The sequence below is a fragment of the Tamandua tetradactyla genome, chromosome 3, assembly GCF_023851605.1.
Source record: "Tamandua tetradactyla isolate mTamTet1 chromosome 3, mTamTet1.pri, whole genome shotgun sequence".
In the NCBI taxonomy this organism is placed as follows: Eukaryota; Metazoa; Chordata; class Mammalia; order Pilosa; family Myrmecophagidae; genus Tamandua; species Tamandua tetradactyla.
The window spans coordinates 200,130,542-200,155,681 of NC_135329.1; the positions used below are offsets into that span (position 1 = coordinate 200,130,542).

The 25,140-nt window shown below is 39.5% G+C and overlaps 1 protein-coding gene across 1 annotated transcript; it reads right to left on the minus strand.

Annotated features, from left to right (window-relative positions):
- Positions 1-537: 537 nt before the first annotated feature.
- Positions 538-21,071, minus strand: FAM124B (family with sequence similarity 124 member B). Its single transcript, XM_077155274.1, has 2 exons — positions 19,818-21,071; positions 538-4,928 (listed from the first exon to the last, which is right to left on the minus strand). Exons 1-2 carry the CDS (start codon positions 20,547-20,549, stop codon positions 4,281-4,283), a joined length of 1,380 nt encoding a protein of 459 aa, XP_077011389.1. The 5' UTR covers positions 20,550-21,071; the 3' UTR covers positions 538-4,280.
- Between the last annotated feature and the right edge of the window lie 4,069 nt (positions 21,072-25,140).

Consider the following 25,140-nt stretch of genomic DNA (forward strand, 5'->3'; position numbering starts at 1 on the left):
CCAAATGTTACTGTGATGGTTAGATTCTGGTGCCAACTTAGCCAAGTGAATATGCCCAGTTGTCTGGTCAGGCAAGCACTGGCCTGACCTTTGCTGCAAGGATATTTCGTGGCTGGTTGATAAACTGGAAGGCCAGATTTAATGCATTAAATCATCAGTCAGTTGATTACTTCTGTGCTAATTACATCTGCATCATAAGGCTCATCTCCCACAACAAGATAATCCAATCAGACTTTTAAGGGAAAGGAGAGACTCTTTCACTACTTCTTCAGCCAGAGAGCCTCTTCTGTGGAGTTGGTCCAGACTCATTGGAGGTGCCAGCTTCACAGACTGCCCTACAGATTTTGGACTCTTCCATTCTCACAGTTGCATGAGACACCTTTATGAATCCCATATTTACAGATCTTTCCTGTTGGTTCTGTTTCTCTAGAGTACCCTAACACAAAATGTTTAGCAATTTTCAAACAATGCTTGCAAAATGTGTGAAATACTAATAAGGTTAAAAATAGCCAAAAAAAAAAACTACAATACAACTGATTTTTGTTGTTGTTGTTTCTAACTTTTTATTGGATAATATAACATATATACAAAGCAAAGAAATAAAAAAGCAACAGTTTTCAAAGCACTCTCCAAAAAGCGGTTACAGGACAGATCCCAGAGTTTGTCATGGACTACCGTACGTTCCTTTCCTATTTTTCCTTCTAGCTGCTCCAAAATATAGTAGGCTAGAGGGCTTAAATAATTTATCATCACAATCAACTTTTTTCCTTCTTTTTTTGTGAACAATAACATATATACAAAAAAGCTATAAATTTCCAAGCACAGCACCACAATTAGTTGTAGAACATATTTCAGACTTTGATATGGGTTACAATTCCACAATTTTAGGTTTTTACTTCTAGCTGCTCTAAAATACTGGAGACTAAAAGACATATCAATTTAATGATTCAGCATCCATATTCATTTGTTAAGTCCTATCTTCTATGTATCATTCCACCGTCACCTTTGATCTTTCCATACCTCTCTTTGGGGTTGTTTGGGCTATGGCAATTCTAAATTTTTGCTATTGGAAGGGTCTGTCACTAATATGGGGTAGGGAGATTGAATTATATGATGTTCTGGAGAGGCTAGGCTAGGTTTCAGAACTTATGCTGAACCAGGAAACCATCTGGAGGTTGTAGGTTTCTGGAAAGTTACTCTAGTACCTGGAACGCTTGTGGAATCTTATATATTGCCCTAGGTGTTCTTTAGGATTGGCTGGAATGGTCCTGGTTTGGGGTTGGCAAATTATGACAGGTAGCAAGGTCTACCTGAAGCTTGCATAAGAGCAACCTCCAGAGTAGCCTCTCAACTCTATGTGAACTCTCTCTGCCACTGATACTTTATTAATTACACTTCTTTTCCCCGTTTTGGTCAGGATGGAATTGTTGATCCCATGAGACTTTCACCCCTGGATGTCATGTCCCATGTAGGGGGGAGGGCAATGATCTCACTTGCAGAGTTGGGCTAAGAAAGACTGAGACCACATCTGAGCAACAACAGAGGTCCTCCAGAAGTAACTCTTAGGCATGCTTACAGGTAGTCTAAGTTTCTCTGCTACCTACATAAGCTTCACAAGAGTAAGCCCCATGGTCGAGGGCATGGCCTACTGATTTGGGTATCCCTAAAGTTTGACACAGTATCAGGGGATTCCCTGATGGTAAGGTTTAGTAATTCCATAGTCTTTCTCCCCTTACAACTGATTTTTAATGTGCCTATAAAGAACAGCAAACATTCTAATTATCAAAATAATAGGTGATGAATTTTATAGTTTAGGAAATAAAGTATACTTATAATTAATTAGAGTCTGACTAATTTTAAAAATTGGTTGAACTATTTCATAGTTCTATTGTGGGCAAACTTTTAAACTTTAGGATATAATTTGGGTTATTTGCTTATATACAATTATCATCTGAGATACATGAGCATAAACGAATGGCACACAAAGTAAAAATCTTAGAGAGCTGGGTTGGTGTTTGTTGTTGTTTATATTATATCACTGCACTAAAATTTGCTTTCAAAAGAAAAAACTTTGGTTACCATGACATTTTTAAAATGTGGATCTGAAGGACTATTTGTAATATTAATAATGCCTCATGTACTCAAAGTGCTTAACAATATCTAAATGCTTTCATATACATAATCTTGATTCTCATAACAACCTTTTGTAGATAAGGCATCACAAAATCAAAGAGGCTGACATGTTCAAGATCACATAGATACTACTTTTAAAAGTGATACCAAAATCTGGGCCTCTCCCACCCAATCCACTGACTGGTATTTCATACCATCATGTTGTAAATTGGATTACAATGTAGAGTTGGAGGATAAAGGAGGTGGTCTTTTAGGAATGTGCTATCTTCCAAGTCAATTTTGTAAGGCACTCCTTTAAATTTCCCATGTTCTTCATGATTTCCATGTACTTGTATTCTTACCCATGTATTATGTTAAAGAAATTTAGATAATCTCAAAAGAAGTGGAAAGGGAACTGCCAAACTTCATCCTACTGTGCTTTTCAAGGCAACTTAATAAATTGGCTTAAGGCTAATTTTTTAAACTTTTATTAAACAAAACCATATCAAAAATTAAGTTCTGGAGCGGGCAACCAGGCTCAGTGGCAGAGTATGAGACCCGGGTTTGATTCCCAGTGCCTGCCCATGTAAAAAAAAAAAAAAAAAAAAAACTAAGTTCTGCATTACATTTTCTAAGATCTAACTTTAACCCAGAGAGAGAAAGAAATGGGAATGAGAATATAACAACATGGTAAGGACAAAAAATATTCAATGTATTATTTTTGTCTTTGTTCGTTTGCAACTCTCCTCTATTTCTGTCCTGTTAGTTGTGCAGTGACACGGACCCTTAACCTAGTTCCATGGCCCCAGGATTCGTCCATAGGCTAGAACTCATCCTTTTCTCCAATTTGGTGTACTAAGTACCCAAGTCTTCAAAAGGCCTAGCTAATCAGCATTTATATTCTTATGCAATGTCTTCACTGGAGAATGAAGAAGGTCATGGAGTTTAATAACCCTCCATGTGTTTATCTGAAACACAGACAGAGCCTTCAGATTTTTAAATGTATGTAACAGATCCAGTCAAAAATATCTGCATATGGGCAACTGGGGATTTGTCCATTGTGATTAGAATTGCAATTCATAATATGCCCAGTATCCATCTTCAGGTCATGAATGCTTACTATAACCTTGTACTGCAAGTGTGGGAATCAGTCATGGAAGGTTTCTATAGAAGGAAGCCTGGATTTCTTTTTCAGGGTTGCTAAAATGGATTTACCACGGTGGCGAAACTATAAATACTTTTTGGGTTCAGTGGCCACAGACTGAATGTGTGTCAAATGCACAATGACTTACTCAATTTTAGGTGCTCAATAAATAATTGTTGAATGAATAAATGAGTGTATAAATGAATGAATGAATGACGATTGCAAGGGAATTTGAGGAATCAGATATAACTGGAAGAACCTAAGCCTTGCTCCAATGATTGCAATTAATCCAATCCTCCTGCTGTCCTCACATAAGAGCTCAAATTATCCAGTCAGACTACAATCTTCTCATGAACCACTGGCCACTCTGGAGTAGTGCGGAAACACATGAGAAATGGAGAAGGAAAACCCTAGAGTCTAGTTTTCATTTCTAACCGGATTTTGTAGCTTCCAGGGCTTCTGCTCATTAAACAGGAAAAAAATAGTTTGTAATTTTCAAGGCACTTTGCATTTTAACTTGTTCCAAAAGCTTTAAAGGCAAAATTGCAATTGGGTATATGGTAAACAAGACCTAGTTTTCAAAAGATGCCACATCAAAATTAAAAAGCACTAAAGAATAAATATATCATGCTATGCAGGGAGATGAGCTACGCAACATAGTAAAAAAATAAAACCAAATTACATACACTAATGAGTGTTGCAAAACAATATGATCATTAGCATAAAATGCAATTATCCTCAGCAGTGCTGAACTCAACACACCAAGCTGGGTTAGTACGTCTCCAGGGATCACAAGACATTAGGCTTTTCCCTATGTGTTGGCTGTGGTCCCTCACAAATGTGATGACAATAAACAACCACTCACATAACTTTTGGTCTTTTGACAACTGAAATAAAAGCAGAACAGTTCTATATCTAGGATAACACTCCGACGAACAAGAAACCAGCCTATTGTGGGTCAATTCTGCATTTCTAGAAAATTGTGTCCTATTTTGTGTTTTTGGAAAACCACCTATGTCTTATGTTATATAAAGAATTCTTCTTCTTCTTTTTCTTCCCCTTGGACTGGTAGATGAAAGGGACATTTTGAGATTATCTTCCTTGCATCAAGTTCCCTTTGGCCAGCAAATGACAAAGGATGGACCCTTTTCTCAAGTACTTTATTGTCTTTGGAGGCAGTCTCCACTAAGGAGGAAGCTGGCAAGAAAGTTGGAGGCTGGCTTTTCTGAAAATTCCTTGGAAATCGCAAAGAAGATTGCCTGGGTTCGGGATTGACCACGGTGAATCCTGTGTCAACATTTGTCTCTGCCTCGAGTTTCTGAATACTGTTTCTTTGGTTCAAGATCTCCATTCTGACTCCAGATGTAAGGAGGGAAGAAGGCGGGTGCAGTTGGGCACCTGTAACTGGGCTGCTAACCTGGGATGACCAACCAGGGTTTTCCCACAAAGAGACACTAGAACTGTCTGACATCAGGCTCCCACTGGGCTCAGGAAGCTCCAGAGAATCCACCTTGGACTTCCTGATCCTGGTCCTCCAGTTCCTCGGTTCTAGGGTCCTCTTTGCAGAGACAGGAACAAGTCCGGAGCCCTGGAGAGGCATGTCAGCCCCAGAGGTACCATTCAGAGGGGAAAGATCACCATTCCTAACACCAACTCCTGGATTCATCTGGACCTATGGGACAAGGAAAGGAAGAATAAATGAAACACATGTTTTCATAAACTCAGTGTCAAAGATTTAGCTAGGATCTTATTCATCCTCTACTATGCTGTACCCAGAACTGCCTTTCAATAGAGTTGATTGAATTGAGCAGAAGTGATAAGTACATTCAAACTATAAGGCATATGATCAGCATCAGCACGAAATATCTCTATCTTGGACTCCCTAAAACAAAAGCAAAATTCTGGTAATCAAATGACCACTTGACAACAACACACTTCCATTATATGGATTTGTTCAAATGATACCCCAAAGATGTCCATAGATATTATTTAATGACCTCATTTGAGGTCATCATTTAAGACCATTGGAATAATAAAACTGAAAGCCACCCCAAAATGTGTTCATAGTCAAGAAAGGGAGTAATAAGAATTCAGTCTTTCAAAGTACATGGTCTTCCTTTGAGATCATGCTAATAATGATATATCTCAAAAGCCATTCCAAGATGTAGGCACTCCAGGCAAGCTAATAATTTGGTACCTTTTAAGCCAATATTCTTTAAACGCTTGGGCACCATTTATTCAAAGAAGAGGACTAATATTGAAGTGGGAAAACAGAAGAGAATTGCTTCTATCAGGGCTCAGGTGCTCTAACCCTTAAAATTCCACTTGGCTGCCAAACTTGCAGACCCCACTCAGTCATCCCCATCCCCAGTTGATTGCGCTATCCCTCCTCAGAGTGGAATTCGCTGACCCATCTCCACCATTGGACTCTTGGGAGCCTCACACCCCACCCTTCATCCAACACTCCCCCTAAATGGACTTCTGGAAAAGACAAATTTCTCCTGTTGTTATATTGTTATATTCCTAGTGTCTTTTCAGCTGCCACTGGAAAGCAGTATCCAGGACCACCCCTGCCTGGCCTACCTCTTAACCAAATATTGAAATGATAGTGCATATTTATCTCATAAGACAAGAAGGCAGAAATCAGGATATTGTGGAAGCAGACCTAGAAATGACTAAATCACCATAAACATAGTATTTGTTTGTGTATATCATACCCACATATGTTTTCCTCTCAATGTTCTCCCTGATAGAAAGGGTGAGGTAGCTATTATGAAACTGCAAAACAAAGAAAGTACCAGGAACTTCCATTAATTGTTTAGATTAGAAACCAGCAAATATTTTCTGTAAAGGGCCATATAGTAAATATTTGAGACCACACAGGCCACATGGTCTTTATCACAACTGCTCAACTCTGCCCTAAAGAAGCAAATTATCTGAACACAGAAAACGTGTACATGAATGGGTATAGCTGTCTTTCAATAAAACTTTAACAAACAATTAAATCTCAAATAATTTTCAGGTGCCACAAAATATTCTTGTTTATTTTTCCAACCATTTAAAAATGGAGAACAAGATGATGGCATAAGACATCTCCAGGAAAATTTTCCCTTAGTGACAGCCAAATAAAAGGGCAGATTCAATTTGCTTGGAAATCTGGAAGACAATGAGAGTCTGGAGAAAGAATCACAAATGCTGACTCAAAAGGGAGAAAACTACACATGTCAAAAAAAGAAGTAGGAGAGTAGGTAGATCTGTCAGTACAGACCCATCCTCCCTGATCAGTCCTGCACAGATTAAGAGACACAAAAAAGTGGCAGCACTCTGGCCCAAGCATCTCCTTTCATGGTTGCTGACCATGCTCATGTGGCCAAGAAGTACAACTAACTCCAAACAAGAGAAATACTAATAGACCTATTCCAAAACACATACTTATTAAAATGTCAAATGCCAAAGATAAAGATATTGTTCTCAAAGTGGCAAGAGAAAAGCAATTCATCATCTGCAAGGGATCCTCAATAAAGCTAAGTGTCAATTTTTCATCAGAAACCATGGAGGCAAGAAGGCAATGGTATGGCATATTTAAGGTACTGAAAGAGAAAAACACTCATCAAAATTTTTTTACCTGGAAAAACTGTCCTCCAAATTGAGGAAGGGTTTAGGACACAGGTAAACAAAAACTGTGAGAGTTCATCACTAAGTGACCTGTCCTACAAGAAATACTAAGGGGAGTTCTTCATGTTAAAAGGAAAGAACTGGAGAAAGTAGCATAGAGCAGTATGAAGAAACGAAGATCTCCAGTGAAGGTAATTACATGGATGAATTCAAACCCCAGTAGTATGGTATCCTAGTATATAACTCTACTCATTATTTCCTATAAAATTTAAAATACAATTGAATAAGAAATAATCACATTTCCATGTTATGGATATGCAAAATATAAAAAGTAATGTGTGACAAAAAAAAAACAGAAAGAAAGAAACAGGGAAATAAGAGCAGAGACTGTGTATACTATTAAAATTAAGTTAGTATCTTTTTAAAATAGTAGGTTAGATGTTTTTCCTAAGAAGCAAATATTGTGGCATTTAAAAAAGAAAATATTCAGTTTTGATACTAAGATTTCACCTCAAATAGTATGGAAGCCTGGTTATCATAATCTATAGATTTACTTATGTGTTATTTGACTAGCAGTGCAAATATGAATGAATATGGTAATTAATCTCATCTATAAAAACAAATACTTTAATTATATTAAGGTAGTTTATAAAGATGTATAATTTTTATTACTACCTTGACTATAATCAGTGGATTGAATGTGACTTCATAACTGTACTATAATTGTATTAAAATATCTCTGAAATAAAGGAACTTTGCTATCAAAAAATTAATTAATTAAAAATTTAAAATAAAATAAATAGTAGGTTAGAGACTTATGTTGTTTAGTACAAAATCAGTGAACACAAATAAAGAATATAAAATATATACAGAGATGTAAATGAGAAAGGGAACAATTAGTTATATACTAAAAGATCAACTACACACAAAAGAAGTCTGAAATAAAGGGAAAGAGGAACAAAAAAAGATATGACATATAAGAAACAAAGGACAAAATGGCTGAAGTAAGTCCATCCTTATCAGTAATTGCACTGAATGTAAATGGATTAAAAACTCCAATCAAAAGACACAGATTGGCAGAATGGATAAAATACACAATCCAATTATACATTGTTTATAAGGGACTCACCTTAAACCCAAAGACACAAATAGATTGAAAGTGAAGTGATGGGGAAAAAATATTCCTTGCAAATAGTAAACAAAGAAAAAGAGCTAGGGTAGCTACAATAATACCAGACAAAATAGACTTTAAGTCAAAAATTGTTACAAGAGACAATGAAGGATACTGTATATTAATAAAAAGGTCAATCTACCAAGAAGAAATAACAATCATAAATATTTATATACATAGCCACAGTGCCCCAAAATACACATAGCAGACATTGACAAAACTGAAGGGAGAAATAGACACCTCTACAGTATACAACTTTCATTAATGGATAAATTAATCACATTAAAACATGTAGGCAGAATATCAAATTAAAATTGGAGAAGTTGAACAATACTATAAATGAACTACACCTAACAGGCATATACAGAACGCAGCACCCAAAAACGATAGACTGTATATTCTTCTCAAATGCACATGGATCATTCTTCAGCACAGACCATACATGAGGCCACAAAACAAGTTTCAATAAACTTTAAAAGATGAAGATTATACAGAGCGTCTTCTCTGACCACAATGGGATGCAGCTGGAAATCAATAACAGAGAGAGAACTTGAAAATAAACATATGTAAAAATACATTCTTAAATAATCAATAGATCAAAGAAGAAATCCCAAGGGAAATCAGGAAATAGCTTGTGATGAATGAAAGCAAATGTGCAACATATCAAAACTTATGGGACACAGCCAAGGTACTGCTCAGGGAGAAATTTATAATTCTGGATGCTTACATTTAAAATAGAAAAGCTCAAATCAGAAACCTAACCTTGCATCTGGAGGAACTAGAAAAAGATGAACAAACTAAACCCAAAACAAACAAAAGGAGGGAAATAACAATGATTAGAACAGAGATAAGTTAATAGGGAATAAAAACCCAAATAGAATCAATGAAACCAAAAGTTGGTTCTTTGAAAAGATCAATAAATTGGACAAACCTTCAGGTAGACTGTCAAATTAAAAAAAAGGAGAGAGGCAAATAACTAAAATCAGGAACAAAAGGGGGAACATCACTACCAACCCTACAGAAATAAAAAGGATTATAAGAGGTTACTGTGAACAACTGTATACCAACAAATTAGATTATCTCAAAGAAAAAGACAAATTCCTAGATGCACACAAACTGCCTACACTGACTTAAGAAGAAATAGAAGATCTCAACAGACCAGTAACAAGTAAAGAGATTGAGTCAGCATCAAAAAACTCTTAACAAAAAAAACCCAGAACCCACAGTTGCATAGTGAATTCAACCAAATATTCAAAAAAGAATAGCATTAACATTTCTCAAACTCTTCCAATAAATTGAAGAGGAGGGAACACCTCCCAACTCATTCTATAAGGCCAGCATCACCCTAATACCAAAGGCAGATAAAGATATCCCAAGAAATGAAAATTATAGACCAACAGCTCTCATTAATATAGACACAAAAATCCTAAACAAAATACTAGCAACCTGAATCCAACAGCACATTAAAAAATTATATACTAGATGGTGTGACAGTGACTCAGTGGCAGAGTTTTCACCTGTCATGCCGGAGACCCAGGTTTGATTCCCAGTGCCTGCCCATGCAAAAAAATATATGTATATACCATGATCAAGTGGGATTTATTCCCAGGTATGCAAGAGTAGTTGAATATAAGAAAATTAATTAATGCAACACACCACATTAATAGAAAAAAGAAAAAAACCACAGGATCATTTCAAATGGTGCAGTAAAGGCATTCGAAAAAAAATCAGCACTCCTTTTTGATAAAAACACTCACAAAACTAGAAATAAAAGGAAATATTCTTAACATGAAAAAGGTTATATATGAAAAACCCACAGCTTATATCAACATACTCAACGGTGAAAGACTGAAAGCCTTCCCCAGAAGATCAAGAACAAGACAAGGATGCCCATTGTCACCACTGTTATTGTACTGGAAGTTCTAGCTAGAGCAATTAGGCAAGAGAAAGAGATAAAGCATCCCAACTGGAAAGGAAGAAGTTAAATGTTTCCTATTTGTACATGATCCTACACACAGAAAATCCTGAAAAATCTACAACAAAGCTCCTAGAACTAATAAATGAATTCAGCAAAGTGGTGGGGGACAAAATCAACATGCAAAAATCAGTATTTCTATACACTAGTAATGAACATCCAGAAAAGAATTTTTTTAAAAATGTATTTCCAGTAGCAACTAAAAGAATCAAATATCTAGGAATGAATTTAATTAAGGATATAAAGGGCTAGTACACAGAAAACTAAAAAACATTGCTAAAAGAAATTAAAGAAGATCTAAATAAGTGGAAGGACATTCATTGTTCATGGATTGGACAACTAAATATTGTTAAGATACCAATTCTACCCAAAGAGATAAACAGATTCAATGCAATCCCATTCAAAATCCCAACAGACTTCTTTACAGAAATGGAACAGTCAATAATCAAATTCATATGAAAAGGTAAGTAGCTTGGAATAGCCAAAACTTTGGAAACTAGGTTAAAAGGGGCCCGGTTGGGGAGAAGAATAGGAAATTAATATTTAATTGGTAGGAAGTTTCTGGTTAGAATGATGAAAAAGTTTTGACAATGGATGATAGTGATAGAGGCACAATTTTGTGAATATCATTAGCACCACTAAGTTGTATATTTGGGGGTTTTTTGGTTTTGTTTTTTTTGAGGGGTGCATGGTCTGGGAATTGAACCTGGGTCTCCTGCATGAAAGGCAAGCAAGCATTCTACCACTGAAACACCCATGCACCCTGTATATTTGAAAAGGGACGAAAAGGGAAATTTTAGGTTGCACATAAATTGCCACACAACAAAAAAATCCAACAGAACTGCACAGCACAAAGAGTGAACCGTAATGTAAACAGTGGGCTAAAGTTAACTACATAATTATAATAATATTATTTTATCAATTGTAACAAAGATACTATACTAATGCAAAATGTTAAAATGTGTGAAAAGAGGATAAATGGTAACTGCATTTTCTGCATGATTTTTCTGTAAACATATATCTGCTTTAATAAAAAAAATAGTAAATAAAAATAGAGAAACCTCTCTGAACTCCCAAGTGATACACTGCTGACTTGTGCTGTAGATCAATATTCTCTCTCTTTATCTCTCTTTCTGCTAGTTCCTTTTCAACAGAATTAAACCTGTCAAGTCTCCTATCTTGGAAAACATATTCCTTCAACCTTCTGCCCCCTTTCAACTCTCTCTTTCCTTCCTTTCATAGTCAAACCTCCTTATAAATTTGTCTACTCATTTTTCCTACTAATTTCCCTCTTTTTCAAATACCTGCTATATTGATCTTCCTTCCTACTGCTCCGCTGACATTGCCCTTGCCAATATCATCTACAACCAACCTCCTTGTCATTAATTTTATGTGAGTGCTTGGTAGAATTTTACTATCTCCTTTAGTTACCATGTCAACACATTCTTCTGGTGCTCCTCCTTACCTTCCAACCACCCTGCTTTGGAGCCTCAACCTCTGTCAGTTCATTTAATGTCATAATACTTCAGTAGTAACCTCAACGTTCTTCTCACTCTCCCAAGGTAACTTACCTGCATTTATGCTTTCAATTACATCTAAATGATGAGGGCTCCCACCAGCACAACTACAGCTCAGCTCTGTCTCTTAAGCTTCATTCCTAAGCAACCAACTGCCTTCTAGGCATCGATAGCTCAAGGTCCTCTGGGTTCTTCAAATTCAACATGTCCATAATTGAACTAATCTCTCTCCTCACACCAAATCTGTTCCACTTACTTTTTTCCCTATTTTAGAAGATGGCATTATTAGCCACCACGTTGCTCAAGAAAGAGCATCGTTTTTCCTTCTTCCTCCCACATATATAACTGGTCACCAATACTATGGACTCTGACTCCTAAAGGTTGCTCAGCTCTTCTGTCTTTCCATTCCCACTTCCATTAATCGTAGGGCAGGCCTTCATTGTCTCTTATTTGGATTCCTGCAACAGTCTTCAAACTGGACTCCTCATGGATGCTCTAGTTCCCTCTAATCCATTCTCCACTCCACTGCCAGAGGAGCATTGAAACCACAGGTCTAGTCATGTTACCATCCTGCTTCAGTATTTCCTCATCTTCTTAGGATAAAACTAAGCCCTTTAGCTTGGTCTACTGTACTCTTCGTGGTCTGCTCCTTCTTAACGGGCCTGATAATTCACCACTTTCTCCGTTCAACCTCCACATGCCCAAACTGAACTTCATTTAATTCTTTGAACATGATTTACTCTTCCCTAATGCCAGTATATATTACTTTCTCTGTCTGAGATGTGCCTCCTCTAACCCTTTTTCCCAAAAACTTCTATTCATCAGTCATCTCGAAACTTATACATCATTTCCTATTGGAAGCCTCACCGATGGCACCAAATTTGAGTTACGTGCCCCTAAATATTGGCTCTGGCTCAATTTATCTGTAAAAGAAGATAATAATGAGTTACAATGCCATAAGGTTATCACAGGATTTGGTGATAACATTGCCCAGAAATAGGAAGTGCTGTACATGAACTGCTTATCATCTTATTGTCATCACCATTAATAGTATTGCTAGCTTTCATAGCAACCTGTGCTTACTATAGCATAGTATTTACCACACTGTATTTGCACTTGCCTGATTAATTCTCTCACTCTTTTCCTAGACTTTACTATCTGGAAGAGCAGGATTGCGCGCCTTTTCACCAGTGCATCTCCACTACCTAGCACAGTGCCCCTCACATGGTAAGCAGTCATTAAATGTCTATTGGATGAATAAATAAAGCTCAATACCTAAAAATATATAATTTTTTCACATAAAAGTGTATGGAAATGTAGTATTTATAAATTAAGTCCCTGGTTATTTTACATTTGGTGGACATAAGTTCTTTTATAAGTATTATCAAGAAAACTCAAAGCAAAAGCTTTATCGTTAGGGTTGAGGATTTCTAAGAAAGGGGAATGTCAACTTTTTTAAAAAAGAGAAGTCTAAGTTCCTTAGACCTCATGGCAAAGAGAGCATGGTACTATCAAAGTAGAAATGAATATGTGTGCAATTGGAATGAAGAATTTCCAGCAGAAGCATAATGCTGAGTGATTGAGATGACTCCCTTGAGGAGGAACAACGCTCCTCTTGCCAAAAACTAAACCGAAATGCATTTGTAGAAATTCTGATAATTTAGTGTACTTCTTTCAAAGAAATATTTGTAAAATGTTACAAATTGAGAACTAGGTTCTTTCAAGTTCAGGGAACATTGGCAAATATTATGATGAATAGGAAGATCATTTGTGACCCTCAATACTCGATATCATGAAAAGATAAGTCATAGAAAAATTATTACATTAGTAAGGGTCAGACTGCCCTCATGAAAGGAAAATAATACTATTTCTTAGTAAAAGTGATTCCAAGAAGATAGCAAAAAAGGATTTCTCCTACACTGGAAGAGAAGATTGCATGGAAACAAAAGATTACACTGGAGAAAAAGATTGTATGGGAAACAAATTTCTTATGAGATGAAACCAGCCTTTTCCAAGCAGTTGATCTTTTGAAAAGTACTCGTTTGAGTTGATTGACCAAAATCATTGATGTCCAACTGCTATTCTACAGCAGCAGTAAAGTTTTGATTAACATCAGTGGAGCTTAAACCAAATTATTGAGTTTGAACGCAAGAGTGAGTGTGTGTGTGAGTGTGTGTGTGTGTATGTGTGTGAGTGTGTGTATGTATGCGTGAGTGTGTGTGAGTGTGAATGTGTGTGAGTGTGTATATGAGTGTGTGGGTGTGAGTGTGAGTATGTATATGTGTGTGAGTGCGTGTGTGTGTGTGTGAGTGTGAGTGTGTATATGTATGTGTGAGAGTGTGAGTGTGTATGTGTGTGCATGAGTGTGTGTGTGAGTGTGTGTGTGTGCGTGCGTGAGTGTGTGTGTATATGTGTGCGTGAGTGTGTGTGTGTGTGTGTGTGTGTCTGGCTGTACAGGGTCTGCTGGAGGGAGGGGTTGGGGAGGGGGTGAAGGACGGGCACTAGATGAGGAATGAAAGGAAGAGGATGGGATGGAGCATAGGGAGTGGGAACGACTGAGAGACTCAGAAACGAGAAGGGAGTACTCAATTAATTCTAGAGGAGAAACAGAAAATAAATTACTGACCTCCTGAGAGACTGTTCTTTGATTTTAAATGGCTAACAAAGAACATAAAGATGAATATAGCTAAATATCTATGGACAACATAAAAGGAAGCCCGTTGTTCCAGTTTCTGGAAAAGGATATAGAGAAGTGTGTACATGTTTTTTAAAAAAAGACAAACTTATTTCCTGAAACCAAGTAGTCAATCAATCAACAAATATTTTCAGAAGCAACTGTCTGCCGAGTGCTGTATGGAAATACAACAAAATACTGAAAAGAGGTGGTAAGTCATAAGGTCTCAAATTATATGTTACGAGAACAGGAAAATACATTATCAGTTGCACCTTAACAAAAACTTAGGTGCAAAATGTTCTAGTTAGGAATGGAAGTTAATGTGCCCTTAAGCTTCAGAGGGGATTTCCCAGCAGAAGTGCAATTTGAGCAGAGCCTTAAAGGGTGGATAAGTGAAGAGGAAGAGAAAGACGTCCTTGGACAAGGAACCGTGCAGGTAAATACACGGATGTAGGTGTGAGCAGAGACTCACGGAGAGAAGAAAAGAGCAAGAAGCTTAGAAAGACCAAAGAATAAGGAAACAGAGACATTAGGTGGAGCCTGCTTATACAGAGCCTTGAAAACCAGGAAAGGGAGTTTTAACTTCATTTGCAAGGCTTTTGTTATCAACTGAGAAGGAACAAAAACTGGCAGTCATTCTGACAGTGGGGTGCAGTATAAAGCAGAATGGCTGAGTCAGGGAGAGGAGTTAATGTCACAGTAATAATCCACATTGGCTATTAGGTGGGCTTAAAGAAGGAACGTAGGAAGAAGAACTTAGTCCAAAGGAAAATTGGAAAGGTCTTAGGGACTGATTGGATATGATGGTTCTAGATAAACTTTAAAATAACTGATGTTTCAAAACCTGGACAAGCAGAAGAACGAACAGAGCTGGAGGGGTGGGTGAGGGAGGGCGATAGATGTCTTTTTCCCCTTCCCAACACTCAAGGTTTGTAGCTATACGTCTACTCTGGCATTTATCCCCACCCCCCTGGCCTTTCAGACCCCTGTGGAAGGATCCAGCTCCTCATTAGATTGTCAAGGGCATTATGATATCAGCACAGAGCATCTAACCAAAGGTTTAAAAAGGTGTATTAGTCAGCGCTCTCCAAAGAAACAGAACCAACAGGATATCTATTTATCTGCCTACCTTTCTATCTATCCATCCATCCACACACACAGACATATGTAAAAATTAAGAAATTTATTGTAGGAATTGGCTCACAGGACCATGGAGATTTATAAGTCCAAATTTCTAAGGCAGGCTTAGAAATTTTCTGACAGCTGAAATCATCAGTTCTCCCTTTAAGGCCTTCCATTGATTGAATACAACTTCTCTCATTGCTGAAGGCTATCTCCTTTGTTCACTGTAGATGTAACCAGCCAAAGATACAATCAACTTACTGATGATTTGAATCCATGAAACACCCTCACAGTAACAATCACTCCTTGCTTGCCATAAGCTAGCGAAGTTGGCACATGAACTTAATCATCATAAAAAGAATGGTTATGAAACCATCTCCCACATGATTATGAAATATTGACCTTGCTGGCGCATTTCAAGTAGCTTCCAGGGAGATTTTATCTTTTTAATTTATAACATGTACCTATTAAACATCAAACAGAACAAAAAGGTCACCGATTCCATACTAGAATTCGGGATCTGCCAGAGTCTGACCCCAACTTTGTGGATTTGATACTTGGATCACCCAAATCAGAGATGCCCAAATGCTGATGGCAGGTAAACTAAGGAAGACATAAGTATTATGAATTGAAAAAAAATTATTAAAAATGCAAAGAATGCAACTTTGGACAGTGTTGCTCCAACTATGGAAAGCTGAGAACCAGCAGCAGCTGACTAGGGATACTGCACATGGTTCTTTTGACAAAATAGCCCACTGGACCAAAGGCAGGGTTTAAATTTCAAGAAGTTTAAAGAAAGAACCGAGCATGATCACCTATTCTACTTGTCCTGAGCACAAATGAGACCATCACTAACGCCGGTGGAAAAGGTGAAAGGAGAAGACAAGGGACTGCTAAAACAGGGAGAGGGTAGAAGAATCCACTATATTTTTGCATCCAAAAGGAATTGAAAACACAGGATTAAACCTGCCATAAGGAGAAGAGGGCCTGGAGCACATACCAGGCATGCCATAAATATTTGGTGAATGAATAAATGTTGACATACTTGCTCGTTTATGCACACATTCATTCATTCACTGAGCACCTACTATATAACTCAATATTCTCATCAAAAACATATATCCTAAGAGGCATGGGAGGTAAGGACTTATGGCCTAATGGGTACAGAGTTTCTGTCTGGGGTGGTGAAAAAGTTTTGTTAACAGATGGTGGTGATGGCAGCACGACATTGGGAATAGAGTTACAAATAAGGAACTGTACACTTAAAAAATGGTTAAAATGGGAAATTTTGTGTTATATAGATGTTACCACATAAAAATTTTTTAAAGCAATACCTTTTAGACTCTGAGAGGAGAGACATTAAACAGTCTGCAATGACAAGAAGTCATGTGGAAAGAGAATTATTTGCCATGAGCGTTCGGTAGGACAGCTAGTGGCCTTCCTACACACAGGGCCGCTAACTGCAAGGTCTCCTACAGTTTCCACTTTACAAAGCACCTCCATCTGTATTCTCTCATTTGCTCCTCAAAACACAAGTTATTCGCATGTGTGCCATTCGTAGGCTCCACCAGTGACTGCTCGTTACACTAAGGCTAAAATAGAAGCTACTTAGCAAGACATTTGGTTATTGATACAAAAAATACTTGTCCATCATGTCCCAAACACTGTTCCAAGCACTGGGGATACAGGAGTGAGGGCAGAAAGCTTCCTGCCTCCAGGCGCTTACATTCCGGTGATTGGCCGGGTTCCTGATGAACTGCCCACTGCCCACCTGCCCCTCAACGCCCTCCACCTCACTTCCCCCCAGCCACATGGAACCTCAGGCAGTGCTCTGAACTTGCCCTGATAAAGAAATGACACACCACACATTTTCACCCACTGTCTCCCTTCTCCATCTGGCTAATTCTTTCTGGGCTGTCAGCTCAGCCCCATCCGGGCACCTTTCCTCAGGGCAGCCCCGCTGAGTCTAGCATACCTACCCTCTCCCATGCACACACACCTCCATCTGGTCCTGTGGAAGAATCATTTGTGGAGAAGTTCATTGGTGGCTAGGGTTCTCCCCGCATAGGTGCTGTCTTCTTTTTGGTGAACATTAGTCATCTGGGGCCACCCTGAACTCATCCCTCCACTCTGATCCTCTTTGGGAGTCCTCCCCATCCCCCACATGTCTCACAGGAGAGTCTGACTTCACTCAGACTCTAGGGTACGGCCTTTCCCTTAGCACTATAGAAATCTACTCCACCCAATCCCCCCAGCTGCAGTAACTGCTTTGGAGAGGAGAATTGGATGCAAGCTCGATCTAGACATTTTGCTGTTGGTCCACTGAGAAGAACATAGTCCTTGAAGCTCTGGCAGCCAGGGGTGACCACAAGGGGACGCTGCAGAGGACAGGGCCCCAACAGAGGTGCGGAGATGAGAGTTGGATCCTGGGCACTTGTAAATAACCAGCCCAACTCTTAAGCAAAAGTCAAATCATTCACCACCTACCCCCTCTCTTTTTCCTTCCCTAAGGAAGTTTGAGTTGGCCTTGTTATCCTGAAATTTTCACTCCATTCTAAGAAGGTAAACATGCTTCCTTGAGAGCTTTTATATGGGGCCTGAAGCCAAAGTTTCCAGAAGACAATCAATCCCGCATTTTATTTGCAAAAGGCAAAGCTCATTGACAGATGGGAACAAAGGCTAGTGTTTAGGAGTGGGGAAACAAAAGTACTAAAGTTTAGAGAGTTTCCCAAGACACCAGGAAGCAGGGGGTGTCTCCACAGCCAAGGGTTGTGGGAGGTCTATGAGAAGGAGGGAATAATGTTCTCTTCCTACAATCTACCCTGGAAGGGTAATGAGACTTCTAGAAAATCCAAAGAGGAATATGACTATTTTTATGTTACATACAGAGATTTTCCTTTGTCAAAAAAATAAATGAAACTACTCTGCACTCCCCAAAGTTGATTCAATTTTCCAAAGTAACTACCAGTCAGTAGCTGTAATTCAGGAGTAAAACTGTCAGTAAGCCTCTAAAACCAGAATGATTAAAAATGTGCCCCCTGCTGAATACACATATTAAATTCTTGTTTGACAGTGAGGTTGGATCTAAATTCTGGAGATTAACTAAGACTGAAGGGGAAATTTAGATGCCTTGGAAATTAGTGGGTTATATAACAGACAACTAACAGAAACAGTACTGTCTACAGTATGTGATCAAGAAGGCAAATAATCTAGAAATCATTCAATATAGGCTATGATTCATATTTTATTTAACTAAGAAGTCAAAGCTGATAACAAAATGAGCCAACAGATAAGACAGCTCATCTCAGAGCCTGTTCTTACTTTATCAGTTATGCCTTAAAGGGGTTGGTAATGCTTCCTCAGGGACAGAAGCCACAGCGTATTTTGCTGTGAATATCATGTACATGTCCCTGTCTGCTAACACACACACACTCACTTTCACACCCACAGAGCCCTAGAGTACAACAGTTAAAACCATGAGTTTTGGAGGCTGATAGACAAACCTATAGGTGGGTCTTGGGCAAGTAACAGAACCTCCATGCCTCAGTTTTATTATCTTCAAAATGAGAAAAATAATGACATCTTATGTTACCAGGATTAAATAAAATAATTCAAAGTACTTATTATAGGGCATAATAGGAATAATAGCTAAATTTGAGTTCTGGGCACTATGCTAAGAACTTCATAAGTATTAGGTTATTTACTGTGCATACCAACCATTTAAGAAAATACTATTATCCTCATTGTGCTAAATGAGGAAACTAAGATACTAAGTGACCAGGCTCAACTATCACATAATACACCAGGAGAGATGGCATGGGGAGCCCATCTTGAGAGTTCAGCTTTAATAGGAAGGTTACAAAAGAAGGCTTTCTTTTGAAGGAGATTTAACCATCTAACTTGGTTTGAGGTAAAATTTGACAGCAGTACAGGCTACTTAACAAATTAAGTCAACAGGACCACAAACTTCACATCTCCAAATGTAATCACACCTTCGACTTCCTCAGGTCAGATAGAAAGAGCTTATGATATTTCTGAACCCAAAAATAAGTAGGAACAATATTTGGATCTAGTTGATTGGCATGGTAAAAAGAAAATCTGAGAAACAGGACATGGTCTGCTTCTCCGGCAAACTATATGTGTTAGCCACAAGCTCACTGAGTCTGAATTTCCTTATCTGTCAAGTGGGAGTTTTTTAGATCAGAAAACTCTCAACTGCACTATGTATTAGAATTATCCAAGGAGCTTTTTTTAAAAATGCCCAGTCTTGGATCACCCCCTCCCCCCCACCCCACCCCTAGAGATTCTGATCTAACTGGCCTGGCAAATGACCATGGCATGGGAATTTTTTTTAAGCTCCAGAGGAATGTAATGTGTAACCAAGGTTGAGAACCACTAGATTAAATTATGTCTTCATTCACATCTCAGATGTAAAATTACACAGTCTCATATGCTTTTACAAGTCCAGAGAGGGAAAACAGAAATACCTGCAGCAGAATCTTGTTGCCATCGTAATCCTGAGTTTGCCACCTGGTGCTGCTGATGGGAATGCATGGATTGGGTAGGAGAGGCACCAACTGGCCAATCTCTTGAACCCTGAACTGTAGCACAGAAGACTCTTTCAGGTCCACCGACACCCCGAGGGGCAGCTGCTTCAAAGAAAGCTGCAAGGCAAAGCCCTTGGTGGAGTAGAGCACAAAGAAACAGAAGTCGCTCTTTTGCAAGGTGGCTTCTTTTTGTAAGATCATCTCGTAGAGTCGGATGGTGTCCTCGTAGTTATCAAAACTGCAGTAGAGGGTCACCCTCAGGATCTCGGTGCTACAGTGCACCTGCCTCACTCCCCAGATGGGCATCTGGTTGTCCAGACTGTAGAAATCCTGATTGGCAAGGATGTACGGGTACAGTCTTCCACGTGCATGCTGGGTGGGGTAGTAGTGCCAAGGCGAATGCTGTAGGGAGTCAAGAACACGAAGTATCCGCTGCTCTCCCAGGCTCTCATGCAGAAAGAGCAGAACAGACATCCCCGGGAACCGTGACCGCTTGGGGTGGTACTTTTCATAGTATTTCACTGGACTGACCCGCTCTGACACCAGGAAGACTCGAACCTCTGGGCAAATGCAATCCAGGAGCTGGTCCAGAGTTTGCTGCAGAAGCGAGCCATGCCCTGAGTTGGCAAGGAGATGTACAGTCATGGCCAGAGGCTCTTGTCTTTCATCCATTTTGGAACTGCCAGAATACTAAAAGAAAAGAAAAAGAAGAAGAAGGAAGCATTCAGTGCCCACTGCTCAAACTTCTGAAATCAATGAAGGAGCCAGGAAGGCCATGTTGGGTTCTCACGTGGAACCTTCACCTCACCAAAAATGCTTCAGCTGCAACAGCTACTAAAGAGCAAAGCACTTAGCCAGCTAGTGCACAGCCTAGTGTGTGCTCACGGATGCACAGTGCGGGAACCGCGCACAGCCTGGGCACAACTGCTTCAGCTGCACACAAAGGCAGTCAGGCTGACATCATCCAGCTTCAGCAGAATGGAGCTCTTGTGTTTTGCTTTTTCAGGCGTTCCCCATGGTTTCTGTTTGACCTAAAAACCTATAATCCTGAGAAACAACCAAATGGGTGGTTCTTACAGGCACTCAGTAAAGGAAATGACCACTCAACAAAAAAAGAACATGCTGATAGCAATCTGGTTAGTTGAAAAGATAGCCATTTTATTGACCCACATGGGTTCTGATTTCCTCCCTGCATCTCTGGGTGTTTACAGTAGCCTGCCAGGCCACCTAAATATAAGGACTTCTTTAAAACAATTCTCCAAACTTGTTCCCTTGCCAGGTTTTTTTTTTCTTCTTCCCTTCTTTGTCTTTGGGTTTTTTTTGTTTTCGAACATTGTATGCTAGAGCATTGAGACAAGGTACTTTATCTAAATGATTTTGGCAGGTCACTGAAAATTCTTTGCTCTATTGCAAAATCTGAGTGGTCTAAAAGTACATTGAAAATCAAATCTCCCCTTATTCATCAAAATCTTCAGAAAGAAAAGGCTTTCCAATGTAATAAGAAAAACAATCATTGCTCATCTTTGTTGAGGATCCACAGCTCCGGACATAAACTTCTAAAACGTCATATGAATTCATTTCATCCTCCAAAACACCTATGAAGAGGAAACTATTATCCCCAAATTCCTGATGATGAGATTCAGACGCAGAAAAACTAAGTAACTCATGCGGGTTATCATAGCAAACAAGTGCCTCCGTGAAGGTGTCAACCCAGGAATTGAGAAGCACCTCTGAGACCTTCTCTGAGGTCTGGGCAGCGGCCCCGGGTTTTCTTCCTGAGGTTCTAGTTGAGGACACGTGTCTCCTAGAGGCTTTGTGTTTTGTGGAATCCTAAATTCTTAAATTCTGAAATACTCATCAAGAATATATTCAAGCTCTAAACACTGCCCATAACACACTAATATGCTCTAAACGTCGGTTGGAAAATCAATTGCTATTTTAGGAGCTGTGTCCTAGAAAGGTGTGGACAAGCACATCTATCTAAACATAATTCTTCTTAAAAATAGGCAATTTATTACTTAACAGAACACGGTGTGATTTTATTATTTTATCGATTTAAAAAACACTTTTGTCATGAAAAATATTATCGTAACTTTTATTTTATATATGGTTCCTTTAATAGTATAATAACCAAATATAAAGCCAAAATTACTGTCCATGGATAGGAATCATTTCTATTCAGGTTTATTCCTAAATCTAACCTACAATTTTAATCATTTCTGTTTCATAATTCCAATGCTTTATGCCTTGGAAAACAAATAAATGCAGTTTGTAGAGAAATCTTTTTAAAACAACTATCAGAGACTCAATAATTAAATATATGTTGCTTAAACTTTCCAAAAGTCATTAGAGTTGTTCTTTGTTTTTTTCTTGCATGGACAAGCAGCGGGAAATGAACCCGGGTCTCCGGCATGGCAGGCGAGAACCCCACCTGCTGAGCCACCGTGGCCCTGTTTTGTTTTTTTGTTTTTTTTAAGGATTACATCTCTTGAGTTGGTTTTTTTTTTTATTTTTTAACTCAAGTTATTTTAATTGATGGCAAATGTTAACATCTGAAGGCAAACAACTTCATCACTCAATGTGAAGCCTCTCTCCTTTCCCCTTTCCATCTACCTACAAAACCAACTATGTTCTGGCACTTTCTACAAGACCATGGTTCTTGAAACAGCCTCTGCAATTCTGGAAATAACTCTAAAACTCTGAGGAGGAGAAAAATTATACACTGAGACAAAGATATTAAGCGACAACATTTTGTACAAGGCAAATGTTTAAGTCCTCCTATAGGAAAAGGTTTTCCTTCTGGATGCTATTGTTTGAATCTCCCATTCAATTCTGAAACATACTCTATCCTCTCAGGATTGTCATTTCTGTTACGATTGAAAAGATTTCATGAATCTGATGGCAGTCCAAGTGCCAAGGAATTGGGGGTAGCTAGGGGAGGCGTGGGTGGGGAACCAGCAGTCTCATTTCTGCCTGGCTGTCTCCGCACGTATTTCTCCATGAACTAGCTGATACATTGACCCTTGGAGTGACTGCTTCCACTCCCTGCCACCCACCTCCACCCACACGATGGCCACATTCTCTGCTGCATTCCATGGCACTCTTGATGCTTGCACATGGCTTCTGTTGAATGCACAGATGAAAATGCTAAGGAAAGTTGTCAACTTAGACTCCCAGGAAGTGGACAGAATCAGACACTTGATTCTCTACCTTATTTTTCTTAAACTCGCCGAGATGCGCAGGTTTTAGCTATCGATCACCAGCTCCTGGAGGGCAGCCAAGTAGCCAACTCTTCACAGAGGGCAGAGGAGCTGGCGACAGTGGTGCAGGGAAATCTAAGAACTCTGCTAGAGGATTTGGTGGAACCCAGGGAGGGCCTCACGGATTTGTCCCTGCTGCAAATCTCATAAGCAGTGCAACAAATTCACACCCCGACGTCCTACCCCCACCTCAAGAAAACTTCTCTTTTCTCTCTTTAGTTTGCAAAATCTATTGAGGTATGCAACATGTTGCGAGCCAGGCATTTTGCCAGGAGCAGAGAAAAGATAATCACCTTGTGCCTACTTTGGGGAATGTGCCAATTGTGAGTGTGACCTTTGATTAGAGGGAGATGTAACTCCACCCATTCCAGGTGGGTTTTGATTAGTTTACTGGAATCCTTTAAAAGAGGAAATATTTTGGAGAGAAACAACAGAAATAACAGGGAGAAAGCCAACAGAAACTTTAGAGCAGAGCTGACAGTCAGAGAACAGAGATACAGATGTTTGGAGATGATTGGAGCCCAGCAGACGTCGCCATGAGATGTTAAGCATGTCAGAACCTGGAGAGAGCCAAGGGAAGCCAAGAGAGGAAAGCCAGCCCTGGAGAAGCAAACTCAGAAGCCCCCAAGGAACAGGGGCTGAAAGCTACAGAGTCCAGGAGCAAGGGACCAGCAAATACTAGTCATGTGACTATCCAGCTGGCAGAGGTATTCCTGACCCATTGGCCTTCCTGGAATTATGGTATCTTTCCCTGGATGCCTTAGTTTGGAGAATTTTATAGGCTTAGAACTGTAAACTTATAACATTAAATTCCCCTTTTCAAAAGCCATTCCAGTTCTGGTATATCGCATTCTGGCAGTTTGCAAACTAACAGAGGGAGGAACACCTTAGAGTACATCACTGATGCTGTGATAAGGGTCACTGCAGGATGCCATGGGAATCTTTGAGAGCAGCCACTGGCCTAGATGGGAGGGCCAAGGATGCTATGAAGAAGAGAAAGAAGATGACGCTTGAACTAGTGAAAAGCAAGAAGGAATGAGGTGGGGGAGGTGACTGGATATGGGGAAAGGGAAGGGATCCTAGGGAGAGAAAGGTGATGGGGAAAGCACCCGGGAATGGCTAGGGAGCCTCACTCATTGGTGCAACTAGCAGCAGTTCCAGATGGCAAAGGGTGGGGACTAGGAAAGTGGTAAGAGGCTGGAAAGGTAGGCAGAGGCTCCAACAGGAAGGGCCTCATGTACCACAGTGATGGGTTTGCATTTTATTCTAACGTGAACAGATCCACAGAAGGGTTGGCTTGGAAAAGGGAAGTAACTCCTGCAGGAAGATGTGGACAGGAGTGATAAAAGGAAAGTCAGTGGACAGGCTTGTTTACAGGTCGGATGTGGGCAGAAAGCTACAGTAACTAGTCCAGGAAGCCTCCCAGGTAATACTTAATAGATGCCTGGGTGAGGCTATCAGGGACCCAAAAAGGAATATGGGAGAAAAGGAGCAGTCGGGAGGGAAGGGAAGGAGCATGGTTTGTACATGTTGAGTGTAGATGCCTTTGGGACTTCAGAGTGGAGATGTCCAGTCGGCATTTAACATACAGTTTAGAGAAGGGCTGCAGGCCACAGAATATGGATTAGGGAGCCATTGGTATTTAGGTAACCATGGGAATGGATGCAATTACCAGAAAGAGAATATACAGTGAGGATAGGATAGGGAAGAGGATGGGGCCCTGGGAGCATCCAGGTTAAGGGATAAGTGATGTTTAATTGATGCCCAGGGAGACGTGGAGAGTAGTCTGCATCTCCTACATCTGTGCAGGTGCTTGAGCCTCAGGTTCCAAGGATTTCAGGACACCACACTGCCTGGGCAGACATCTTGCAGGATAACATTTGTGACATACTCCACACTACCTTCTCAAACTCAAAAGAAGCAGCTATCACCAAGCAAGCCTCAGAGTGATCAGCTTCTATTTTCCTTGTTTCCAAAACAACCTTAACTCTGACACTGCCTAA